General features: G+C 28.3%; 2 protein-coding genes across 2 annotated transcripts; both read right to left on the bottom strand.

The window, feature by feature from the left end:
- Nucleotides 1-949: 949 nt before the first annotated feature.
- On the bottom strand, nt 950-9,932 carry LOC131842589 (uncharacterized). Its single transcript, XM_059191167.1, has 4 exons — nt 9,767-9,932; nt 4,686-4,749; nt 4,186-4,266; nt 950-2,783 (listed from the first exon to the last, which is right to left on the bottom strand). The coding sequence occupies exons 2-4, from the start codon at nt 4,735-4,737 to the stop codon at nt 2,272-2,274; spliced, it is 645 nt and encodes a 214-aa protein (XP_059047150.1). The 5' UTR covers nt 4,738-4,749; nt 9,767-9,932; the 3' UTR covers nt 950-2,271.
- Nucleotides 9,933-17,335: 7,403 nt separating this feature from the next.
- Nucleotides 17,336-23,418, bottom strand: LOC131842626 (uncharacterized). The gene is made up of 4 exons (XM_059191202.1): nt 22,684-23,418; nt 21,089-22,271; nt 20,583-20,713; nt 17,336-17,428 (listed from the first exon to the last, which is right to left on the bottom strand). Exons 1-4 carry the CDS (start codon nt 23,416-23,418, stop codon nt 17,336-17,338), a joined length of 2,142 nt encoding a protein of 713 aa, XP_059047185.1.
- Between the last annotated feature and the right edge of the window lie 747 nt (nt 23,419-24,165).

Here is a 24,165-nt window from a genome sequence, read left to right as displayed (position 1 = left end):
TTATAGTAAGCTAATTACGTAAAGTACTTACGTCATGTAACTTACAAAGGGATATAAGTGTAAAAGCACCCTAATGTCTTGAGGAAGATTAATGAAAGTTCCCTTCACTTTACACTGGCACAGCACACTTACAAAATACGAACAACAAAATTACCTTAAAGCAGGTTTATAGTGCTTTTATATGAACACTTTCGTGCAACAGGGAAAATGACTGAATTCTTTACTTTATGATCGGACTCTAGTAGGAATTAGAATTTACGGAATCGTAAAAACTATAGTTTTGTTGTCGTAAAGTAAAAATGTTTTTAAAAAACCTGTTAGGGGAGATATGTTTTATATACATTATTTTTTCGCAAACCGAATATATTTTATCCACAAACAAATAATGATTTTTTTGCATCAACCAAATAAAAGACTAGTTTTTTAAATGCACTTTATTCACAATATGGTTATTGCAGTTACAGGTATTTAGACCGAACATGGGTTTCTGAATTAACTAAAACTAAACCAAATTTGCAATGTGATGTCGATAGTTAGGCTATTTATTCGCATACATGTTATGAATAAACTTGAAGTGCTTTTTGTCACGAAAGTGATAATCTCTTTATATCTCGTAGGTTCTCAGATCCTACTTACAGTGGTTTATAGATATGTAAGTATCATATAACATAAAACAACAGCAGCATTTACTATTTAAATAAAGTATGATATAAGTATATTAACTATTAAAGTTTTATAAAGATAAAATAAAAATTTAAAAATAAACTTATATCTTAAAAAAATTAAGATTTATTTAACTTTATCTTTAGACTACTTAAATTTTGTATTTATTTATTTATTGTTTCCGTTTTTAACATAAATTTAATGTAAATTTGTGTAAGTTAAGTAACTTTGGATACTGTAAGTACCGAGTGGAAACAAAAAATACTACCTAGATTTGTTGGCACTGAAAAATTATTTGAATATCCAATTCCGATTTCGTTCTGATGTTAACATTTTATACGAAATTATATTATCACTCTTTCCTGTTTCTAATACTAAAATATATACCTAGATATATACGATTGGATAGACAGCAAAATGACAACAATATCACATACCTCCTGTGTTGTATGTTCTAGGCGTATAATAGGTACAAAGGGACTTCACATACAGATTATGATATTGTGTGTCTATTACTTTAACGGGGAGCTTAAATTAATTTTCATTGAAAAAAAATTAAATAAATATGAAATTGAGAATGAAATACTAGCATATAATATTGCATATTACATTTCGTTTACAACTGTCTTTTAAGGGAAGGTATCTAGTTCTACTGCTTTTATAATTGCATAATTAATGATTCATTCAGAATTAATTAGATCCATCGGAATTTGGTCTGTTTGGGTTACGGCTACTGATTATATTACTTATTTTTGACAAAATGCAATAGCTTATGCTGGTGGTTACTATATTCTCCATAATTGAATTTAAAAATGAATATATAATTTTGTTAATGTTTTAATATTATATTTAATAATGTAAAAAAACTCATTTAAAAAGAATAAGACTTGAGTTTCTTGTGAGTTATTCATAAGCACTCTGAACAGACGGTAGATTTGACATATCATAAGAGTCTGCAATAGACCTCCATAAATAGAGATTTTGACTTCATTGATTTAACTTGAATTATTACGGTGCTTATAAGATTGTACCTTTGTTTCTATGTTTATTAACCTTTGTATCCATTTGCACTTAGTTCAACTATGTGAGAAAGAATTATTATATTACAATAATTTTATTATTCATGTAAAATAAATGTTCAACGTCAGAAAAGAAGTGTAAAAATTTTTCACAGTGTATTTATATTGCTAATTTGTTTGAACATGTTAAATATGTTATATGAACTTCATTTATGAAAAAGTTCTCTATAACAGTTATTATCAACCTGTTACATAACATATACGTACATAGTTACCTCTAGAATTACATCGAAGTTAAATCACAGTCTTTGCTAAGTTTATGAATTCCTTTTCGTAATAATAAATCATTATTATTACATTGCGTTCCACTTGGCTCTCTAATTACAAATAATTATTAAGAACACAATTAGGCCCAGGATATCCTAAAAAACTGATACGTGTATCAATAAAGTAACCGATAAAGAAATAGCGTATTATAATTTCCACTTTTTTGATAAACGATTTCACTTTTTTGGTCCCGAAGTCTACCAAAAATAGTTTTTACGACGTTGTTAGTTCTTCAATCACAGCTTAAAATCTCTCTCTTTGTCTATCTCACTGCTGATACTGCAACGACAATATTTCTTCTACTTTTATTTCTAGTCAATTTCACTATCCTATAACTGAACTTATGTTTTTCATGAAAGTCTATATTGTTTTTTATCCGTGATTCTTTTAATTTTTCTTTTACTTTTATCCATCGATCGTTTTTCCAATCGTATTTCTTTCCCATCGTTATTAGAATGTCTTCAAATTTTGGCCAATTTGTGTTACGTTTCGGTTCATTATGCGTAACACTGATATCATTTCTGAAAAATACATGTCTATTCGTTTCCGTCTCGTTTGTAATACGTTCCTTGTGCAAACGTGGAAAAGGTACATCACTGCTGGCAGACTGTACATACAGTTTTATTCGCTCCTCTTTGTTCGCGTTCGTTCTCGGTAAATTGCGACTCCATGTGTTTGGTTCATATTTGTAGTGTATTCTATCAACATTATCTCCCTTAAGCCTCTCGTCTGGGTACACGTCGTAAAAAGCTTCTATCTCTCCTTCGATTATATCTGTATAGAAAAAAAAATTGTTAAAAACATTTAATTTTACTTTTTCAGGGAGATTATGAAGATTCATAAAATAAATAATGAATAAATCACAAAGATCCACTACATAGTTGGTAGTCTCCCATATGTTCTTTTACCTTAGTAAGGGCATTAAAGTTATATGAATAATATAAATTATATGATTGATGTTGTTCATATTTAAAAACGTATGTATAAAAAACTAAGCGAGATCTTTACTATTGGAAATAATTAAAATATTATTACACAACTCGCATATCAGGACAAATGTAATAATCCCCGAACCAGGGACCTTGTTCCGTTATTTATTTCATCACAGTCAAAAACTCCATGTTGTATTATGGTGCCCAATGAAATCAGTTCTGCGGTAAAAATAAAAATTTCATCCCGGTCCAATTGATATTAAATTATAGCCTATATTTAACCTATTGAAAATAAACAATAGTCAGCTGGCTTTAGCAATTAGTAGCACATACATATAAAAAATTTGGAATTTTCTCATGTTCTCAACTATTTTACAAGTTAGTGTTATTTAATTATAATTTGATAGCAGTTTGGACCGGGAGAAAATTACTTCTTGACACGTTAGTGAGGTCGATGTTCCTCAACCTACCCTTGAAACCGCAGATGACTTTCACTGGGCTTCATAACAATTGTAACCATCTTAGAAGTTTTGCCTAGGAGAAATTGATCATCTTGGCTTATTGCTGCCTCGTAGATAGAAATACTATATAAATATTGGTATTATATCAAAAACATACTTTACATTTTCCAATACGCTTTATCAAAATTATCATTAGACCTGATTTCACTATAGTTGAGGCGTATATAATAATATGCAATATCACGGAACTCTATAGGATTAATATGCCAATAAAATCATAGATATTCTAATATATATTAAACTAGTTTTAATATATATTAGAATATCTATGATTTTATTGGTGCCAATATATTGTGTATTTTATCATAATAATGCTGAAGACATTTTAAAATTTTATCTTAGTACTGTCTTTTTCCGCGGCAACACGTTCCTAACAAACGTTGGATACTTACAATTGTTATTCGTCGCGTAAAGCAAGCAGCTACAAAACGTGATATCAAAGGAGCTTTGTGATTGGAAGACACACCCATCTTTTTGTCTCTCTATATAGGTAACGAGCTTTCACAAAAAAATCCGTCGAGGTAACGTACTTTTACTTATCAAAGTTGTAATAATTATTATATTTGATTAATAAATTAAAATAATTCAAGTTTCTTGAAGCTGTTGAAGACATCAGCACCTTCCATATATAGGTTACATTATTATTCTATTCAAAAGTAAAATATATGTATTTACTTTATACTATTTGAGGAAAACGGTATACCAATCATAAATCAAACATACCAGCCATCTTTCTGAATGCTTCAATATCGTGTTGAAGATTTTCTTTTCTTTCTTTTTTCTTCCAACGCCCATCTCCTTGACCTAAGAAATAAAGATTTATTTTTAGCCCTCAAATATATTACTGAACAAGGATTTTGTTGGATGCTTGCTATGCTATTTCTCTAACAAAAAAATATTTATTATTCAAGCTGAATGAAATGCTTCTTCTGTACCTAATAGGTATTATTATTATTATTACAAATATTTTATAAATTATAATTGTAACATAATGGAATACCATGTGGGCGATTCATTTTCATAACTACTGAAAGAATCAGAGTTTTTAAGTGAATAAACTAAATTGACTAAAGTATCTATCTACTTAAAGAAGACTACTTACTAGCGCAGTATATTATGAATTATAAGTTAACGAACTCGATTCAATTTATTACTTTATCAACGAAATGTTTAGTTGATAAAGCATATTTGAATATTTGTAGTAAAAATATATTTGTACTCACCTATACAAATAGTAAGGATGATCAAATAACACGTGCAGTGCAAACAACCCATTTCCTATATAACCTGCAACAATATTTAATTAATCGTCAAAGCTTTGAACTAAAATAATAACATTTGATTGAAATATGTAATTTAAACAGTTTTGGAAAATATATAAGCTATTATGCTGTGTGTTAACTGAACCTGTTCTATACACTAATATTTTATGACTAAGTACCGAAATTTTCTTAGTAATTAAAATTAAATTTAATTAGTCTTTTTCAAAGTGAATAACGGAGCGTTCGACTTCAAGATGAAGTCGAAACAATTGTCCGGAAAGACGTAAACACAGTAAGTTCATTAAATTCTTGTGCAATTATAAAATGTTCGACGGCCCATGTAGTCTATACTTACCATAGAGTTCATATTATAAAGACTAAAGAAATAATAATAATATTTCAGGACAATTCACACAGCGCCATCTAATCCCAAGCTAAGCAGAGCTTGTTTTATGGGTACTAGGCAACTGATATAAATACATGGATACATTTTTTTTTTAAATAAATATATATTATACATAGAAAATACCCAGACCGATACAAACAATCATACTCATGAATACAAATGTTTGTACCGTGCGAGGAATCGAACCCACGACCATCGGATAGTAAAGCGGTGTGCTAAACCACTAGACCACCGAGGCTGTCAAAATATAATATAATATTAATTTTAATCATTGTATCACGACCATTTTATTTATTAATATAGTGAGATAATAATAATTTATTTTATTTCATGCGAGAAACAGTTTAAGTATACATGTGCCCTTAAAGTATATACTTTGACCTAAAATATATAATATTATTTTATAGATACCTACGTAAAACATAACAAGTGACCTTTCAGAAATAAGCAATGTAATGTTTGAATTTTGTGAAGTACAAGTACAGGAGTTAAATTTCCTGCATAAACACTCTTTATTATTTTCGCAACTCTATAACTGAATTTAATGTATATAATATTGTTATTATATAATAAACAACATGGACTAATAGAATACACAAATGAAGAAATAAAATATCCATGGAAAAAATATATGGTTGTATGAATAAAATCTTATGTTATTATTATTATTTATTAGGATTTTCTTACTAGTTTGCACTAACATTGCAACGAAAATGTATACGTGAGTTATTTTATATATAGCGTAATCTCTGGATTTTATCATCATCATACATTACATATATTGAAAAAAGCACCAGTAGAGTAATACATAATTACATATGGACAACAGGACTAAGACGAAATAAAAATAATGATGATGATATATTATCAGTAACACAGGACGATTTACACAGCGCCATCTGGTCCCAAGCTAAGCAGAGCTGTAATATCTACAAACAAGCTTATGTTATGGATACTAAATACAAAATATCTATTGTCCATAACACGAGCTAGCTTATACAAATACTAAAATGCATTTTTATGTCTATACATTTATAAAAATGCATTTTAGTACATTTACAAAAACCCAGATATATACAAACATAGTATAAAATAAAAATATACTGCCTCGGTTCCTCGCACGCATGCTCACATATGTTTGCATCGTGCGACAAAAAAATATAAAAAAAAAAGTATAGAAATTACTAGAAAATTTTACGTCTTCAACGTAATGTAATGTGTATCTAACTATATATGTAGTTACAGATTTGCACACAAAGACTTGCCAACTAACCTAACGAGATTTAGAAAGGTGGTAGCTTTTATGAAAAGAACTTCCTTTGAGACGAGATTTTCCATATTATTAAATATTTTACATCTATGAGTATTATACAATATATGATGTAGATACTCATAAAATAACAAAATAATGTTATAGTATAATATTTTGAAATGAAAATAAAAAAATTATAATTAATAATATATATATATTAATTACCATGTCTTGCAAAAGAAACTATGTTTGTATCATACAGTGGTCGGTGAACTTATAAATTGGCTATTTTAATTTCACCCGCTTCTTTACCTTCCCCCTTTCATTTCCTTATCAATACAGAACAAAAAAGGCTTTTCCCAGATATTTTATAAAGATTCGACTGATGAAACTATTACACAAAATGCATTTTAAAGCATTTATACTCTAGTCAGTCAGCGGGTCACTGATGTCACAATAGCAATTCAGCCACTCAGGATATTTCTTTAACATACATATACATAGATTTGATCAAGATAGTATTTTCTTGCTGTTTGGCAATTTGTAATTCTCATTATATTAGTGTAAATTTGTACACATTTGTTTAAAAGCGCAACAGGCAAGTTTTTGTTCCATTGATCTTGACTGATCAAGATAAGAAATGGATTGAATCGACCTAGAATAAAGATTGTTTCCATTTCTATAACTTCTATAATATAATTCCTTTAGGCATCTGTCAATCTGTTTAAGCATTATTTTAATATTGCTTTATTTATGTGAACGTAGAACATAACTTCAACACTTTTCGTCTTATACTTGGATGATTATATAAATAAGACAATCGTGTTCCATCTCAGAAAGAAACAATATTTTACAAATTCAGACAATCCACATTCCCGAGGAGTTATCATTGGGGTTTGTTAAAATTAGATTTATTTCCCCTCAAAGTCGCGCCGGCTGAAGGTGAACAGTGGCGACTTTTTAATTCGTTTCGTTTTCTGTGGCCCTTCCTAATAATAAAGAATCTAATTAAGGCAAATTTAATAACATTCCCTGTCTATTGTACAAAAAATATTCACATTTTATATCCGACGTTTTAATGTGTTGTGAATATTTGTTTTTCTTTTATCAAAACGTAACAATGGGTATTCATACTAATATTATAAATTCCAATGTGTGTATGTCTCTGTTTGCTACATTTCAAACTTGTCTGGGCCGACTATAATATTGTTAAAAAGTGGGTTTTTAAAACAAATTAAATATAATAAATAGTTTTTAATAACACTAATTATAGTATATAATATTTATTTTATAAAGAAAAACAGTTGACATAAGACACAAACTTTACAAGCATTGATCTTAACCTATGACAATTAAACAAAGTCATCAGTTATGTTTATTTACAACGGTCTCTGCACTAAGAGTAACTTATTTTGCAAAGGCTTACTATGTTTTACCTATTACTTTACTCTTTTAGGACGGTCAGTTCTGATGTAATTAAAATTTTAATCTAATAATAATAATATAATATCCCTGAACAATTCACACAGCGCCATCTAATCCCATGGCAGGTAAGCAGAGCTTGTTATATGGGGACTGGATATAAATACTTAGATGTATATTTTTTTGCCGATATCAATCATACTCATGGTTACAAATATTCTCTGACAATCGGAAGTAAAGCAGTGTGCTAAACCGCTAGACCACTGCCATTAATCTAACTGCAAAAAGTTTAAATCTGATTTAGATTTAGTGGTAATTTATTCATTAATATAAAGAAAAACATATCGCATATCTACGTATAACAGTATATACAATAATAATAATCTACATATGTATTATCAAACTATCTAATTATCACATAATATGTATATACACAGCAAACTCAGTAGGTAAGTGTTACAATAAGTTTAGGGTCTGGACTGACAATTAAGCTAAATGAGGGCTATTGTGCCCGGTACATTCTCTGTATACATATATACAGAGAATGTGATCTCTCTTTGATACATAGTAGGCTACATGCTTTGAATTCAGCGCCTGTTTCTACACTACAACGACTATTATATATGTCTTAACAAACAGATTGTTAAATACGTAAATCTACGTAATGTTGAATTATAGTAAATAATGCCTTAATTTTTATACGGAGTTACGTACGTATAGTTAGTATAAGCACAGATAACATAATATTACATAGTATAAGTACGTAAAAACCAAACGTACGTAATGTATAAGATATAGGTACCAAGGTAAAACCTAGTTAGGTAAATAATGAAACCTAGAAAATCTGAATATTAATTCTGAACTTTTCATCCGCAATCGTTAGATACAAACAATGGCCACATGACTGTTCTTTTCATATAATTATAAAAAATATAGATATATATATATTATTAATTTTTAATTTTTACATCTTGTTTCAATATCGATTTCATACTATCACTAGCCTCCTGTTTAGTATACACATCTACAATTGACTCTACATGTATATATACATTCGGTACTCGTTTGTTAATCTATTTTAAGATCTATACCAAAATATCCAAAATATAGCATATGTATGTACCATAAATGTAAAGCATCTCATGCAAATTACAAATATTGTAAAATAAGCGCAAAAATTTATTTCAAAAATTTGTAATTTTTGAGTTATTGTAATATTGTACTTAAGACTACGAAATATATCTAAATGATGTTTACCTAATGGTAATGAAAATACAATCTTACAGGTGTAATCTGAACCATAAATAAATATTGCCTATTCGTCTTAGCTATCGACATATATTATAGAAACACAAATTTAGAGTTGAAAGGCTCGTTCCAAATATTTGTAATGTTTGAGTTAATGCAATGTTATGAATGCGAAAAATGGCTGAAGGATAAATATTTACCTAATCATTTTAGATGCCCATTATCATTACCTAGGTATTCCTAAACAAAATAAATATTTTTTTACCGTTCGCATACCTATTATAAAAAATTATTAGTGATTATACTGAACTAATATAAAATATTTTTGTACTTATAATAATTGTTATTTCATTTAAATATTTTTAATATCTTCGTGTAAGTTGAACAAGATTGTTATGATTTAAAAAATTATATTTTAATACTTTCAAAGCACATGAGACAAAATTCTAAAAAGTAGTTCAAGTGAATGTAGATTTTAGTTTAATACCTATTCATATTTCACTGGTTATAGTACAATAACAATATAGTATAACAGTGCCTCCCTCTAAGAGTGTATCCGTGTTGTATGACTATATTAAACACAATTTCGATTAATTGAAAATAAATTATATTTAGAAAAAGAAAAAAATATGTTAATATTTAATAATTTATTTAACAACTGAATTATATGATTTCTGAAAATAAAAAAGCTATTGTAAAAATTCAACAAAGTACCTTCAGGGCAGAAACAGTCCGTAAACTTTAAGCGCCTTGATAAAATACTGTCTCTATTTCCTTGGCAAGTATCAGAATAAACACAACATCTACTCTAGTCACAAAACTTTTTTCTATTCCGACACGAATTTATTTGTATTTAACAGACAGAAAGCACGTACTCCCCTATTCGGATACCGTGCGAGACTGATTTGCTCGAGCTGCCAGTTTGTAGAATCCATTTTCCCTACCCTTTCCCTCATTCGCCTCGACTTTTACAAGCAATAACATTTCTGGGTTCGTTCGGTACCACTAGATAAGTCCCCGTGATAATCGAGCAATGAACGCGAGACAATACAATGTTTTCATACGACATTTTCGTCAAGTGATGTTTAGTAAATGTATCGGCCTGATTTCTTACTACCATCCTATGTTAGTCCTCTTTATTCCATCATGCTGAAATTTGTATTGCAGGTTTGCAAGGTGAGCTTTTCAATCAAACAGCCTTTCGATTCTATAGAAATTGCCTAGACGCCATTAATATCAGGCGTTAATTAACTCTTGATGGCCGGCCACTATTCATTTACCATTAATAGCATAGAATCAAAACACTGTTTACTTACTGTTCTATAGTTCGGTATTCATTAATACAGATAGTAATACTCAACTACCTACAGCCGACTTCAAAATGAGGGAATTGTAATTTATAGTAACAGTTTATTTTTTGTAAGTATTAACTGCATTTTATTTGTATTGGTCCTACGTTATATATGGTACATTCATCAATTTTGATATTCTTTAAAGAAAATTCTACTTACCTTTGTAAGACAGTAGGTACATTGTGTTAATTGCCGACGTAATAAAGCAATAACGAACACTTTAGACTTTTAATAAATACTTATTATTAGCCTCATTAAAGTAATTACCCATTACTATTTATTATTATTTACCATTAGTATAAATGTAAATTTCAATAGTGATGGTCTCCATAGTGAAACTGTTTACCTCACCGCTTTACTTCCCATTATTGCCGGTTCGATTCCTCGCGCAATATACGTAGGTATGTATAAAAATTTATCCGTTTACAAAAAAAAATACTTGGGACTGAATGGTACTGCGTGAACTGTTACTAGTTTATTCTGGAAATTATCATGATTACCTAATTTATAATGGATTTGTTGTGTTAGGATTGGGATGAAATCAGGTACATCATCTTAAATTCTTAATCCCATCATCTTCCACTGGTATCTATCACCACATACCACACTATTATCGTTCTATAAAAAAGGTACATGGATTTTAAAGAGGTAGGTATAATACTGATACAGTTAATAGGAATATTGATTACCAATAGATATACCTACCGCTGTTTTTGTAAACTATCGATTAAAAAAAAACTTTTTTTGTAGAAATAAAAGACAACGAAGTCTTTTATGTCTACAAAAAAAGATACATTCGTTATGAATATTATTTTTTTACTTAATCTCTTTCATGTATAGCTGTGGCAGATTTTTTACGTACGTGTTAAATAAAACAAAATCATTAAAAGGTTTGTCGTTTACAAAAATGTCCATTAGAACCCTCCTCAAATTCTATCTAAGCTAGCGGATCAAGGCTTTGTCTTTTGCGATATTTTTTCGAGGCTCTTTTTGGGCCCGTCGACTCCTGTTACCCTCCTCTTTTGTAAAGCGACGCATGGAAATAAGTACATACACATTTTGTGAACCTTCTACATGTTTTGTTATGTACAGTCATCTACGAGGATAGGATTTGGACAACCTAAAGTTAACTAAGTCTGTCTATTTTATTTTTACGGTTAGAATGCCGACCCGTTATTACGTTAACAAGAAAAATATTTACAATTAATTTGGCTTTATAATTGAGATAAGGTGTAGTTTCTAATTAATGTTTTATTATGTTTTATGAATTCAAATTACTAAGTTTTAAAGGTACCTAAATGAAACAAAAATAATTTACGGTGAATGTTATCTGAAAAAGCCAGAAGGTTGTGGTACTTATTTTTGGACGGCATAAAGTTCTTACTTATTTTAAGATGATTTTTAAATAATCTAATTAGTTTGAATTTATATTAATACAAAGTAAGTAAACGTATAAAACAGCGTATGTAATCTAATTTTTTAATGTTCTATAAAATATATGTACAATCAATAATTTAATCCGTAGGCGATATAAAAAACTCAAGAAAAACATAAACAAATAATAAATAATTACTGGCCGCGTCATTATTGTATAAATTAGAGAGCCGTATCCACGTAATTTAATTAGATTTAAAACGAACCTTTAATTTTTAACGTCGAAACAGGATTTCACCGCATCACCCGTCCCGTCCGGCTTGAAAATATTGTCTGATGGCCGTACCCAAAAAGCTATTTTCGTAAATCGTTAATCAGTCGTCGGAGCGGAAAACTGATAAGCAGACCTTTCGCCAATTAACTTAATGGTGATTCTTTTTCGGCCTTGGCGTAAATGGCCAGTTTATTTGGTGGCCAGTGTAACCGATCGGCAGATGTCACTGAGGTTTATATATATAGGTAATGTAATTGATTTATGTTAAACCCTATATCTATTAACCTATGCAAATCGTGATGATATTGTGGCACCAATTTTTTCATTTACAGTCATTTAAAATGCAGCGGTACCTAACAACATCGTTCAATAGTTATGCATAATTGAGCGGAATATCTGCAAAGTCAGACTATCAATATTTATGTTGTGTGTTGCTCACAGATAAAATATATTTCAACTTACAAATAAATTAAAATGAAGCGTCTGTTTGTAATTTCAAATTAACAGCTTTTCACTAAATGGATATGAAAGCATATAAGATACTTACATAAAAAAATAATTTAAATATAAATTATCTGTCTGTCTATCTTTTTGTTCTAGCTAATGTTACAAGAAGTAACTTTAGTTACTTTATTTTTTAAAAGAAGTTAAATTTCACGCAGATAAACTATCGGCTAACAGCAAGTAATAAATAAATTTAATGAAAACTACTACTACTAGATAATATTGGGATTTTAATTTTGAATAAGGCAACAACATTTTTCTAAGAGACTCACAGCCTTTTTTTTTAAATAATAAGCTTTCTTTATATATATAAATATAAATATATGGCATTAAAATAATAAGGAGTTCTATATCTAACAGATAACTTCAAGATTTTAATTATTTCTTTATACAGTTGAGAAATATTTTAGGTTTCCACCTACGCAAACGCAAATTTCTGTTGACACGCTTTTCTAAATTTAGATGACATCAAAGTTTCTTGTTCATTATATGTCGTACCCATTAAGAATATTTAATGTGGTGTGTAGCTACACCACATACTCGTAATTACTGAACTGTACTTAACTATAGATTTAACCTTAATCAAAATGGTTTAAAATATATATTAAAGTTTATAGTATATTAAAGATTTTATTAACTGAAAAATAATGAAAATAAATGACGATTTTAAGGTCAATATTACTAAAAACAAGATTTAAGTGTCCGTCATTCTCATTTCAATTTAGGTTTATCAAAGTTGAGCTCCCAAATTTGTTGCGGAAGGGAAATATAAATTTTCACAAAATTAGATTGTTTTGCTCGAGAGTTTTTAAAGCTACAAGGCACTTTAAAAATAATTGGTAATTTTATTTTAATTATGTATAATATAGTAGCAATTATTGTGAAATAAAAAAATGTTTTCGTTTCATAAAAACGTAACGATGTTTCTAAAATCTTTTAAAATATTTAATACATTTATTATTATAAATAGTCGCAATCAATGTAATCATCAAAATATATAATAAAAAATATTCAATTTTGTAATAAATTTCCTGATGTTCTGCTTGGTATATCCATATTGGTCTTCCAACTTATTAAGGTATACTTAATTTACTTTTCATTGGTTTGGTTTTGCAAATATATAAATGAAACATATAAATAAGCTAAGCAAGGTTTACCTATTTGCGTTGGGATCATGCCTATAGTAGTCAGTATGGGAACTGCTTACCGTTTTTTAACACTGCAATAAAACAAGAATTATACATATACACCTAGTCATATGTAATTTGTTTTCATTACAAAATAACGCTTTTTTTTCCAATCGCTATGTTCCGTCAAATACATTGCCTGCTAGGAATGGAGAGAAAATAGTCAATATGATGCACTAGGTCTTTGAAGACCTTATATATTTTGAATCTAAATTGACATACGGTCTATGAGACCCAATAAAAAGACCGTCCAGTCAATTAATTACTATATATAACTTAAGTGGATATGTAATATTTATTTATACGTATTTAACTAATACAGTTATTACGTGTCTGGAAAAAACTCCTTAAGGACTCCGTATGGGTAAATTTGAAACGTTTTAATAAAAGGTAAAAAAATATAGAAACTCAGACTTCATGATTCCACCATAAATATCCACAAACTAAGCTCGATTTAAGGCAATGGATAATATATTCTTTATATCCAACAGTTTTAGTAGTTTAAGCAGTAGTTTTATTGTCTAGGTAAGTAGTGTCGACAGCTTTATGACTGTGGAAGGAACATAAATAATATTCCCGATGTCATTTCAACCAAATGCGAACATTAAGTTCAAATAAATGCACGAAAATTGTAATGATAAAACGTTTCGGTGCTTCTAGTATTGATATTTATTGATTAAATATTACTACATATAATAAGTTTATAAAACCAAAGTTAAACTCAAAATTTTAATAATAATTAGTTCATATTACATGATGGTTTAGTTAAAGATAAAGTTGCCTGCGGAATACCTATATTAAAATCTTCCCATACCAAAATAATAATACTTGTAGTAATGGAAAATTTCATCACTATGTACGCAGAAGTTTCAGGTCAATATTAATTAATTATTTAAGGATCAAACTCTACATATATCACGATTAAGTCTAATGTCTCGCCTATTTTTAAATTCCATTTTTTTCTAGTAACGACGTTATAAATATTACGTCTGTTTCCAAAAGTAATACATTTGGGAGACTAAATTATGATATAATATATAATTTAGTATCCCGCGAAATTTCGAGAAAAAATATGTAAATTTACAGATAGTGAGTTCTTACAGAAGTTGTTGCTTAAGCTCATATTGTGGTAATAAATAATGCTAGGCTAGACATGTGCACATTTTAATTATATTTTAAAAGAATACACAGGGTGAGTAAAGCTGTCTCTAGAATGATTATATTATGTTATCAGTATTTTTCATAATCACTCATGAAAATTCCCGAATAAAAAATTGGTGACATAAGCTTACCTGAAGAAGTATATATGTAAAAACTATATTCTTATCAAGTATGTTTACCGTCGGTTATATTAGGTTCAAAACCCGCATTTATTTTTGTATAATATTTTGTTATATACAAACAGTATTATAACAAAATATTATGTAAAAATATAAACCTCTTTTTATATTATTATTACTAATCTTAACAATGCTGATTTTTATCTGGATAAATATGTATAATATAAACAGGTACATTTTAAATCCAGCACCCGCTTTTTATTGCGAATATCATCTTAATTTTAAATATCTAATGATGACCACAAATACAATACATATCTATCTAACAATTATTTGTATAATTTCTAGTGTAAGAACTGAAATGACTGGGTATATTATTATTTAATTTAATACGTTATTAATATTAATTTATTATTAATTATTAATTTATTATTATTTAATTCTATTCACATTTTTATATTATATTTTTAAATATCAGTAAACTTTTATAAACTTCTCTCTTAAAAATAGCTTCTAGTGACGAGTATTATAAAATGAAAAGAGTATAAAAAATATTGATATTATAAAAAACATTGTAAACTTTTGTATTGGAGACATGGATACGACATAAAATTATTTAATTGCTTTCATCCTATCCCTTTTAATACCTATCATTTTTATGACACAATATTTTAGCAGTAAATTATATCCGATGCTATACGTAACAAAAACGCCTGACACGGTAATAAAAGTGTCAATTATTAGTACCCTCATCAAACTGTCCATAAACTTAAATACTTTATTACGGAGTACTTTATACAACTTAATGAACTCCTTTACTGAAATATATTGTCTCTACGCAAATAAAGCAACATTTCATAGAAGGAAGGAAGTTTTCATATTTTATAGTCGTCCCATGATTTTTCTTAATGAATGTAAAATATTTGAGTTTGCTTCGACGTTTCATTGTTTATTTTTGAACGATGATGTTAAACTGTTTATATACATATATATTATGAAGTGCATATAAAATATTCATTTTTTTATTTAGATTCATCTGGAGTCAAATTGTTCAGACGCTATTCAGACGTTGTCTTATATTTCCGTAAACGGTATTCTGTTCATCTTTGAACCAAATGTATCGGGTGTACTGGTAAAAGATGCTGTCATTGAGTTGAATTGCTTCCTTAACAGAAGAATTGTCAATAAATGTTGCATTTGCAATTTATTGTTATATATCAGACATAAGCAGTGAGTAAAACCTAGCGATAAATAAATACGATAAATTAAAAGAGTTTAATAATAAAAATTTAATCAAAAGATCTTTCGAACTTCTAAATGCAAAAAAACCCAACATCCGAAATAAATGGGACTTGTTTGATTCAGTACAGTGCGCTAACCGCAACCGTTTTACTAAGTTAAAACAAAATAAAGGCTCCACTGCAAAATCAGTAGCCTTGCGGTCTAACTTCGCCGTTTGTCTACTTCAGTTCGAATAAACGTGGTGGTTTTTAATTAAAACCGAGTCGCAATGGAAAAGTCTGTTCGACTTCTTGCTATGCCGTCATTAGAGCCATGGTCAGGGACTAACTGAGGGTGCGATATTCTTATAACACAAGATAATGTTCTATCTTTCCACATAACCAGAAAAAATGTTTAATACAAAGATATAGTTCTACAATATACAATTCATTAATCAGTTCAGATAATTTTAAGTCACCAAAAATAAGGATTCCATATTTGACTTTTATTTATCTGATTTTTAGTCATTTACCTTTCATCTCATATCATCACTGTCTATTTATAATTGAAACTGTATGCACTCATTGTAATACATATAGTTGTTGACATCAATTGACGTTATGAAAGCACTGGTAGGTACATTTACCGGTACGTGTACTGTATATGAAAATGATTTTTTTTTTTGTGTTTTTTAATGGTATTAACCAATATTTATTACTAGTATTTACATAACCTAATTATACAACTAAGAACCTAAAATTAAAAGCTTAAAAAAAAAATATAATATGATGACTAAAATATATTATTAAATAATGTTATTTATTTATATTTATTTATATTTCCATATTGTTAAAACATTTATGGATATATAAATATCCATGTAAAAATATTATGGATATTTATATATCCATAAATGTTTTGTCAATATGGAAAAGTTTTGTACTATCCACTATACTTAAGTGTGTTCTTAACCATCCTTAGTCTTGTTACGAATTGTCAATTTTAGCATATATAGATATAAGAATATATATGTATACAGCAACAAACCAAGAGCTATCAGTAATAATTAGGATTTTCGCGGCTAAACATATTTAACATGTTTTACTAAATATATTATCTTGAAAGTCAAATACGTCTCTGGTATTTTCCAATCTGAATTCAATACCAACTTGTGATACAAAGAACTTAAACAAGCACAATTCATTAAGTTAGCATTAAAGGATATCGCAAATCGGTTATTAAGTACCGAAGTTTATTTCATGCACACCCAGGAAGCGTTAATAGTTAGCGCTAGTAATGTTTAAATAAAAGGTTACCAATATTGTGAAAAAGTTTAAAAAGTCGATAACCAAGTGCTTCAGTAAATATCTAAACGCGATTTGAATTAGAACGAGTCCCCATTGGATTAAACGACAAAGTATCGAATTTACTTATGTAAATCTTACGTGACTCGGGAGACAACTCTATTTCGGTTCTAAGTAACTTTCGCTTAGAGAACCTGTTTTATTTACTTTAGGTACAATATAGGAAAAAACCTACACAAGGTGTATATTAATCATGCTATGTGACATAAAAATACATTTGACTTCAACTGTAAATATAGTAATAAATCTTACTTAGTCGAATATTTTTTTAATTAATTATAATATTAATTATTAAATCGATTGAAGTCACTAGGTCTTACAAATTTTATTTTTTAATTTAGTTTCACAGTAATTTTCCAAATTAAGTACTAGGTAAATCGGGGGCACATACATATATACTACCGAATTTTATATAAATAATAATTTTTAATTATTAATGTATTACAATATTTTATGTACCTTCAATAGTTGCAACTAAATATACGTATATGGCTTCGATTTGGTATTTTTTATTTATTAGTATATATACGCAAAAGTTATTGAGAGTAAATTATTTACGTTGGATAATTTTAGATTTTTTTCTTTTTATTTGATTCTCGTTTCTAAATACTCAGAACAAATTATAATTAATGTTTATTTGGAGAAAATAAGTTTGTCAAGAATGCATTAGTTGTCCAAACATGAGAATATCAATTTTGCACGCCTAATGGAATATCACTTACACATATGTATGTACCTATGACATTTGTCCCATAAAGGCTATAGATACATTTAGTATCCTAATACAAACGTTGTTATATTATTTTTATGTCAAATGGTAGATTGTAAATTTTATAATATCTTTAACAGAATTGAAAACAGAAAGGAAAAAATAGGAAATAAATACACATAAGATATAGAATACAGTATTCTTCTCTAGTATCTCGAATACAAGTATTATGACATAATATGTAATCAGTGGAGTAATAAAATTAAAATTATTTATATATTTAATGTTATTTTTTTACCAAATTTTAACTTTAATTGTATTATTGTAGTAAATAATAACAAATTTACAATGGATTTTTTTTACCAGAATAAGGACTAAAATCTATTAAAAATTGTATCAAAAAGAAAAATAGGGATCTACATTACTCAGTTCTAAGAAATCGCTAAAGAATAACGTGAAAACTGTGAAAACAACCCAAACAAAAAGTGAAAGATGACGCCACCTTATCTCTGTAAACCTCATTTGTTCGAACAGATGTTCCTAATCCATCAAAATGCCATTTTCGAGGCGTATCGTGCTTAGTTTAAAAAATACATTTCGCCACAGTTGGCTAGCGTGATTTTTTCATATTTTATGTTATGATAATGCAGACGTAAGGAAATATAAATCAGTTAGGTTGCAAAAAATGTATATACCGATGTATATTTAAATTTGCAAAATACATATCTTTATATAAAACATTATAAATTTTTCCAGTATATGATGTTATTTTTTGTGTTTAATTTTTCACTCCGAAGTAATAATAATAATAATAATAATACTTTATTTGCCAAATGTAGGTAAACAATAAGGTGTTATAAATATGTTGTTGAGATCCGTACATTAACCTCGTAAGAGGTGTGCAAAATTTCAAATTGTAGTTACAATTAATGTTTAATGAAATAAAATTACTGTACTACGTCATCATACCGATAGTCATTAATCAATTGTCTTTACGTCAATGTATCAGTCAGGAAATCACCAACCGTGTAGTAAGTTTTACCAATCAGTATATTTCTAAGAGCAGTTTTAAATTGATGGATACTACCAATAGATTTTAATGCCCTTGGAAGATTATTATATATTCTAGGTCTCATTCCTAAAATACTATTACACGACATAGCAGTTTTAGCCGGAAAATTACACAATTTATCATTATTACGTATTCCTTTGATGTTATTAAAAAGTTCAAGGTTCGTCTTAATAAAAATAGACACCTCATAAATGTAAAGGGATGGAGCCGTAAGTAGATTGTATTTTTTAAAATATGGAACACAACTATCAGTATTTTTTAAATTACACATCGCCCTGACACATTTTTTGTGCTTTAAATACTAGATCCTTACCCGTAGCGTTACCCCAAAAAATTATACCGTATCTCAAAGTTGATGAGACGTACGCATGGTAAGCACTTAGAAGAGTAGTTATACTTACTACCTTTGAAAGATTGTATAGAGCAAATGAAAATCGATTTAAGTCTTTACAAATTTTTTCGATTTGATACTTCCATTTTAATTTATCGTCAATATAAATACCCAAAAATTTTGTATTATCAATGTTAAGTATTTTATGTCCTAAATAGTTAATGTTCATTGTAGCAGTTTGAATTGAGTGTCTATTAAATGTCATCATATTTGTTTTAGTCAGATTAATTTTTTAATTATGTCTTTGTAACCAGTCAATTATACATTTTGTAGAGTTATTTATTTCTTTTTCATAATTATAATTGGCTAATTTATCATTTATAAATAATATAGTACTGTCATCTGCAAATAAAATCATTGGATGATTAACAACCCTCGGTAGATCGTTTATGTATATATTGAATAAAAGCGGACCTAGTACACTACCTTGAGGAACACCACATCGTATGTATCGCAATTTCGAGGTGTAAATAGTCTCATTCTTACTTTTTACACATATTCTACTAATCTGTGTTACCTGTTGCCTATTGAATAGATACGATTCTAATAATGATAATACATTTCCTCTTATACCATACGACGCCATTTTTTTAAATAATATGTCGTGATTTACATGATCAAATGCTTTAGTCATGTCCATAAATAGCGCTGTTACACTTATTTTCTTATCAGTGTTAGTAATTACAGTATTAAGAAAATTAAATATAGCTAAGTTAATGTTTTTATTTTTTCGAAATCCGTTTTGCTCATTAGCAAATATTTTATATTTTTCTAAATATGAGTAAAGGTTATTGTAAATTACCTTCTCAAAAATTTTTGCAAATATTGTGATAAGAGCTATAGGTCTATAACAGTCTAGATTTTCCCTATCACCTTTTTTAAATAAAGGTTTTATCACTGATAATTTTAGTTTATTAGGAAAAATGCCATTTTCTATACAAAGATGTACTATGTTATTAACATAACTTAAAACTGGTGAAATTATTCCTGCTACATATTTAATTACTTTTGTTGAAATATCATCATAACCTATGCTTGCAGTATTTCGTAAGTTTTTAATTATTAAATTTATGTCATCAGGACCAGTGGGTAACATAAACATAGAATTATAATTTCGATATGATACGATACGATTAATGTCAATTACATTATTATTGCTACTATTACATGTCATATTTATATTTTCGTCAAAAGAAATGTCATCCGTATTTGATTTGTTATCACAGATTGAATTTTTTATAAAGTAATCATTAAATGCATCTGCTATTATTTGTGAGTCATGTACAATTATTTTATTAATATATATACTTTCTATAGGTTCCTTAACAACATTAGATTTATTGCTATTTATAACATTCCACGTCGCTTTACATTTATTTTTTGATGTCTGTATGTAATTGTCATTTTTTAACTTTTTAGTAAATTTAATAATGTTTTTAAGACGCCTACTATAGGTTTTAAATTTATTTTTATTTTCTATAGTTTTATTTCGTCTATACTCCCATAAACATTTTCTTTTACGTTTACTACATATTTTTAAGCCCTTAGATATCCAATTAATTTTTTTTTCAGTAGGTACTTTAATTTTGAGTATAGGAAAACAGAGGTCATAGAACAACTTAAATGTATCATAAAACACGTCAAATGCTTCATTAGGATCATTATTAGTATATACATCAACAAAACTTAGTGCCTTAAGAGTTTTCTTAAACTTAATCAAATTATCAATATGAATATCTCGTTTTTTCGTAAACCAGTGTGAAATAATGCAAGTTTTTTTTACGGGACATTTTAGAACTTGTGCTGTATGATCAGATAGAGCAAGTTCTATTACATTACTTTTAGAACCCCTAACATTGTGTATTATATTATCAATACAAGTTGAGCTGACCAAGCGTGTTGGTTCTTTAATAGCAAATTTTAAACCGAAACTGTGCAGGGTACCTTGAAATTGCAATGAATTTTTAGTTTTAATTAAAGTATCTATATTGAAATCTCCCCCTATTATTATTTTTTTATTCCTCTGGTTTTTTGTTATTTCCGATAACACTTTATCAAATACATCAAAAAAAGTCTGCATTGAAGTTGAATCTTGTCTTGGTGGTCTATAGATACATAACAACGTGATGTCATGGCTAACTAATTCTATACCACAACATTCAATAATATTTTGTACACTATACTTTTGTAATTTGTACAATGTTTTGAATTTATGTATGTTTTTAACCATTATACACGAACCTCCTTTTCGTATAGATCTAGAAAAAACTGCTGCAATATTAAAATTTGGTATATATAACTGATTGATATCACCTTCCACCATATTGTGTTCCGTTATACACAACACATCGATTGAAAAGCCCTCATTTTTTAACTCATTCAAACTCATGCTTAATAGATCCGATTTACCAATAAGACCATTTATATTTTGATGCAATACAGTGATATTATCATACAAGAAAAAACGAATCTTCTGTTTTATTAACCATTTCTGAATTAGATTTGTCATTATTACAATTACTTAAAGCTATGTTCGAAGTATGAGAAATATCATCAGTCTGTGTATATTTATGACAGAAATTTGTTTGCCTTACTACGTTGTCATAATTACTTAAATTTAAAATGTATGTTTCATAATTATATTTGTAGGTAATATGTAATATTTCTCTTAAAAGATGTCTACATAGATTAATTGTAAATTTCATTTTAGTTAACTTAATCCTAGAATAATCCATGTCAATAAATGAAACATTTTTGTGAAAATTAGAAATGTGCCGCAACTCATAATTTAACCGACTTTCGTTAAGTTTCATATTAAATGGTATTTCAGAAAATATTACATTAGTATTAACAATACTCTTCAGCCAACTAGTCACGTACATCTTAAATTCATACGGATTAACCTCATTTGTACCTCCTATAATAAGAACATAGTCATTTTTTGTCAATTCTAATATATATTTGTTATCAAATTTCAATATTTCAGATAATCTTGCCCCAGATTTCCAAAACGCTGTTACTATATAGTCGTTGCCCAAAAGGTTTTGTAATATTTGTCTTACTCCGCGGCATTGTTGGTCTCCTAGAATTACAACATTCTTTTTTGTTGTTTTTATATGTTGCTCATTGTCGTAGTATGTAGATTTATTATTAGAAAATACTTCTATGTTGTTATCCAGTCTGTTAGTGTTTATCAATGTATCCTTCAAGTTTTGCTCTTTGGTCCCCTTATCAGTAATTAGGTTTTGGTTGCACTCTGCTTGTATACATACATTGTCTGGAGAAAACGATGGTTCTCTCGAGATCGTTTTTTTTGTTACGGATTTCTTCTTTTTTATTATAGGTGTGCTCTCACATTTATCGTTTTTGTATATGTCTATAATTTTTAAACATTTTTCTAACTCTAGCTTTAATTTAGTATTCTCCACGTTAAGATCATCAATTTCAGAATATGCCGAATGTAGATCTGTAGTTAATTTTTCTATGTAATTATCTTTATTTTGAATATTTATACTCTCATCCATCGAAGTATTTGGTAAACTCATATTCGTGGTATCATAAAGTGACGAATTAGATAGACTATGGAATGAGCTTGATCGTCTAATTTTCCTAAATGTTATATTGCTTGGCGAAGTCATCTTTAAATTAGTCTTTCTTGACATTAATTAATTAATCAATAACCATTAACTGATATTATAATATATTTAAAATATTTATAATATATTTAAAAATCAAGCGATAGTAGCGCCACCTACCTATGATGTTAATTAATGGGCCAAATGGTCTTGCATCCAAAACTATCTAGTTGTCTATGTCTTGTTATAATGTTGAAAAATGCGTCTGCGTCGTTCTTTAAAGTGTCAACTATTACACTGTGACAAGTAGTAGTCGTGTATATGTCATTTGTCAGTTATTGAGTCAGTTCCATCCATTCAATTAGTAAAAATTTGTTTGTTTACATCCATGAATCAGTTAATTGGAGTAAATAATATTGTAACGGTATTTTTAAATTAGTAACGGTAAATTGTGGCTTACCGCTCTTGGAAATATAGTGAATTTCTCGCATTCGTAGCACTTTGTGATTCGTTTTTCATATATGCCAGGGTAACTTACTTCTGTAGCTATATTTGGTATATGTTTGTAATGTTTTATATGCACTTTAACTAATTTTTACTAATTATTCTATCGCAGACGTATTTAATAGATATTACTCTGGTGACAGCTGTCACAACACTAAGTACTTCCTTCAGCAATCTGCTACTTGTACCTCTACAAAACGTACTCAATGGTATCACAGAAAATAAGTATAGTAAGAATAGCTATTGGAATAGTGACGGGCTATTAGCTATCCCTTGTCTATCTCACAGTTTTGAACATGAATTCGC

This window comes from Achroia grisella, unplaced genomic scaffold (genome assembly GCF_030625045.1).
Source record: "Achroia grisella isolate CSIRO2021 unplaced genomic scaffold, CSIRO_AGI_Agris_v1 utg241, whole genome shotgun sequence".
In the NCBI taxonomy this organism is placed as follows: domain Eukaryota; kingdom Metazoa; phylum Arthropoda; class Insecta; order Lepidoptera; family Pyralidae; genus Achroia; species Achroia grisella.
The sequence above is the reverse complement of the archived record's forward strand: the minus strand, read 5'-3'. Positions and strand labels throughout refer to the sequence as shown.

Excerpts from the sequence above, each read along its gene's own strand:
- LOC131842589 (XM_059191167.1), bottom strand. The coding sequence starts at position 4,737 with ATGGGTTGTTTGCACTGCACGTGTTATTTGATCATCCTTACTATTTGT. Across the intron at positions 4,267-4,685 it reads CATCCTTACTATTTGTATAG|GTCAAGGAGATGGGCGTTGG; the intron begins GTGAGTACAAAT and ends TTTATTTCTTAG. Across the intron at positions 2,784-4,185 it reads AGCATTCAGAAAGATGGCTG|ATATAATCGAAGGAGAGATA; the intron begins GTATGTTTGATT and ends TTTTCTATACAG.
- LOC131842626 (XM_059191202.1), bottom strand. The coding sequence starts at position 23,418 with ATGACTTCGCCAAGCAATATAACATTTAGGAAAATTAGACGATCAAGC. Across the intron at positions 20,714-21,088 it reads TGTTAAGGAACCTATAGAAA|AAAATGGCATTTTTCCTAAT; the intron begins GTATATATATTA and ends ATCTTTGTATAG. Across the intron at positions 17,429-20,582 it reads TTGCAAAAATTTTTGAGAAG|TTCTTTGTATCACAAGTTGG; the intron begins GTAATTTACAAT and ends TGCTTGTTTAAG.